This window comes from Echinops telfairi, unplaced genomic scaffold (genome assembly GCF_000313985.2).
Source record: "Echinops telfairi isolate 266 unplaced genomic scaffold, ASM31398v2 ScPeMD7_18;HRSCAF=68, whole genome shotgun sequence".
NCBI classification, from domain to species: domain Eukaryota; kingdom Metazoa; phylum Chordata; class Mammalia; order Afrosoricida; family Tenrecidae; genus Echinops; species Echinops telfairi.
In genome coordinates, this window is record NW_022103915.1 from 98,469,435 (window position 1) to 98,471,610 (window position 2,176).

The 2,176-nt window shown below is 41.3% G+C and overlaps 1 protein-coding gene across 1 annotated transcript in view; it reads right to left on the reverse strand.

The window, feature by feature from the left end:
• Positions 1 to 1,790: 1,790 nt before the first annotated feature.
• Positions 1,791 to 2,176, reverse strand: part of LOC101652758 (40S ribosomal protein S18-like) — a 30,394-nt gene continuing 30,008 nt past the window's right edge. The window contains exon 3 of the mRNA XM_045287676.1: positions 1,791 to 2,173. Within this exon, the coding sequence (XP_045143611.1) occupies positions 1,831 to 2,173 (343 nt within the window). The 3' untranslated portion in view covers positions 1,791 to 1,830. The remainder of the gene's footprint in view (positions 2,174 to 2,176) is intronic.

Sequence of the window (2,176 nt, forward strand, 5' to 3'; positions counted from 1 at the left end):
TTTTTTAAATGTGCTGAAAAGCTCAGCTTATATGAGTATGTACAGTTAATTAATGAATGTTCATAAAATAATTGTTTATAAGGGCCCCAAAGAGGAAGCAATCCAAGCAAATGTCCATCGACTGATTAATGGATAAATAAAATATATTATCCAATGAAATGTTCATACATGGATATAGTCACACAATCATATATTTATTCAATGAAATGTTACTTGGCTATAAGAAAGCATGGTACAAGCATAAAGATGGCGGCAGTGCCCCCAACGTGCCATCCTCAGCAAATTACGAAGCCACGCGTGGAAATGTCTATGAAGCTTCAGTGTGGACAAATTCTTTCCGTGGTTTAAGGGGATTCTGCACTTGAGGCTTTGAACTTCAGCTTGCACAGTAAATGGTTTGGAGTTTGGAGCTTGGTTTTGAGAGGATTTTGTTTGGTTTTATTTCCTTTTGTTACTGTCTATTTTGGTCTTTCCTCTCTTTATCTTTTCATGTAGACCAGATATCTGAAAGGTGAAAGGGCAGACGATGGCTAAACATGTCATGTGCAACTTGCCTATACATTATTTTTTTTAACTTAAAAAAATCATTTTATTGGGGGCTCATACAACTCTTATCACAATCCATCCATCCATCCATTGTGTCAAGCACATAATTTTTTTGAAAACTTTCACCTTGGTTGGGAAATTGAACCACAGGATCTCCAGGCCAGTAGTGGCAATTGCCCTTCGCCCTTATGTCCAGGTCCAATACCTATTGTTTCTCCTTTCAAATATGTGATTGTACAAGCTCTTTCTGCATGAAAGAATTCTCCTTATTTAATTTTTTTCTTTTTTAAGTTTAAAAAGAAGAAAAGAATGAAACATACTACCCCATGGCTGACCCTGGAAAACATTTTGCTAAATGAAGGATGGCAGACACAAAGCCCACCTAGGGTGGCCATTTATCACTTGGTGGGCATATGGGTTGTATCTACCTTTTGACTCTTACAAATGATTTTGTTGAACTTATGAACACGTTCCTATGTGGGCATGTTTTCATTTCTCTTAGTCTATGCCTAACAGTGGAATGGCTGGATCATTTGGTAATTCTATGCTTAATTGCTTGAGAAGCTCTGACTGTTTCCAGAAGTGACTGTATCTGTATATATTTTCTGTACATTCCCATAAGGAACCCTGGTGGCGCTGTCTGGTAAGCATCGGACTGCTGTCTGCAAGTTTGGGGGTGCAAACCCACCAGTTGCTCCATGGAAGGAAATGAGGTTTTCTGTTCCTATAGATATTTACACCGCCTGGGAAACTACACGGGCCGCTATGAGTCAGAATCTACTCAATGACAGTTGCTCTGGAGTTCTTGGCTGTATTCCCATGGGCAGTATCTGAGCAGTGGATTTCTCCCCATCTTCACCAAAACTTGTTAGTATCCAGCTTTTTGATTTTTCGTATCCTAGTGTGTGTGAAGTGGTAATAAATTGTGATTTTGACTTGAATTTCCCCGATGAATAATAATGAAATCCTCTATGGTGGGAATAGTGAAAAACACAAGGCAAACAGTTGTCTTAAAATCCATTGAACGGATCCCATATGTATCAAAGCAGAACTGTGTTCTCAGGGTTTTCAATACCTGGATTTTCAGAAGTATGCTTTCTTGTTCTAAAAAATACTTTAATTGGGGGCTCATACATCTCTTAACACAATCCATACATTCCTCCAGTGTGTCAAGCATATTGGCACATATGCAGCCATCATCATTTTCTTTTCTTTGTGTGTGTGTGTGTGTGTGTGTGTGTGTGTGTGTATAAACTATTTATTAATAGACAAGGTTGATAGTCTTCATTTCTTCTTGGACACACCAACAGTTCGGCCACGGCGGCCAGTGGTCTTGGTGTGCTGGCCTCGAACTCGAAGGCCCCAGAAGTGGCGCAGCCCTCTGTGGGCGCCGATCTTTTTCAGCTGCTCCAGAGCTTCCCGGAGCCTGTGGTCCAGACCGTTGGCCAGGACCTGGCGGTATTTGCCATCCTTCGCATCTTTCTGTCTATTCAAGAACCAGTCTGGAATCTTGTCCTGTCGTGGATTCTGCAGGATGGTGATCGCGCGCTCAACCTCGTCTTCAGTGAGCTCTCCTCCTCTCTCGGTGAGGTCGATGTCTGCTTTCCTCAACACCACAGGAGCATATCTT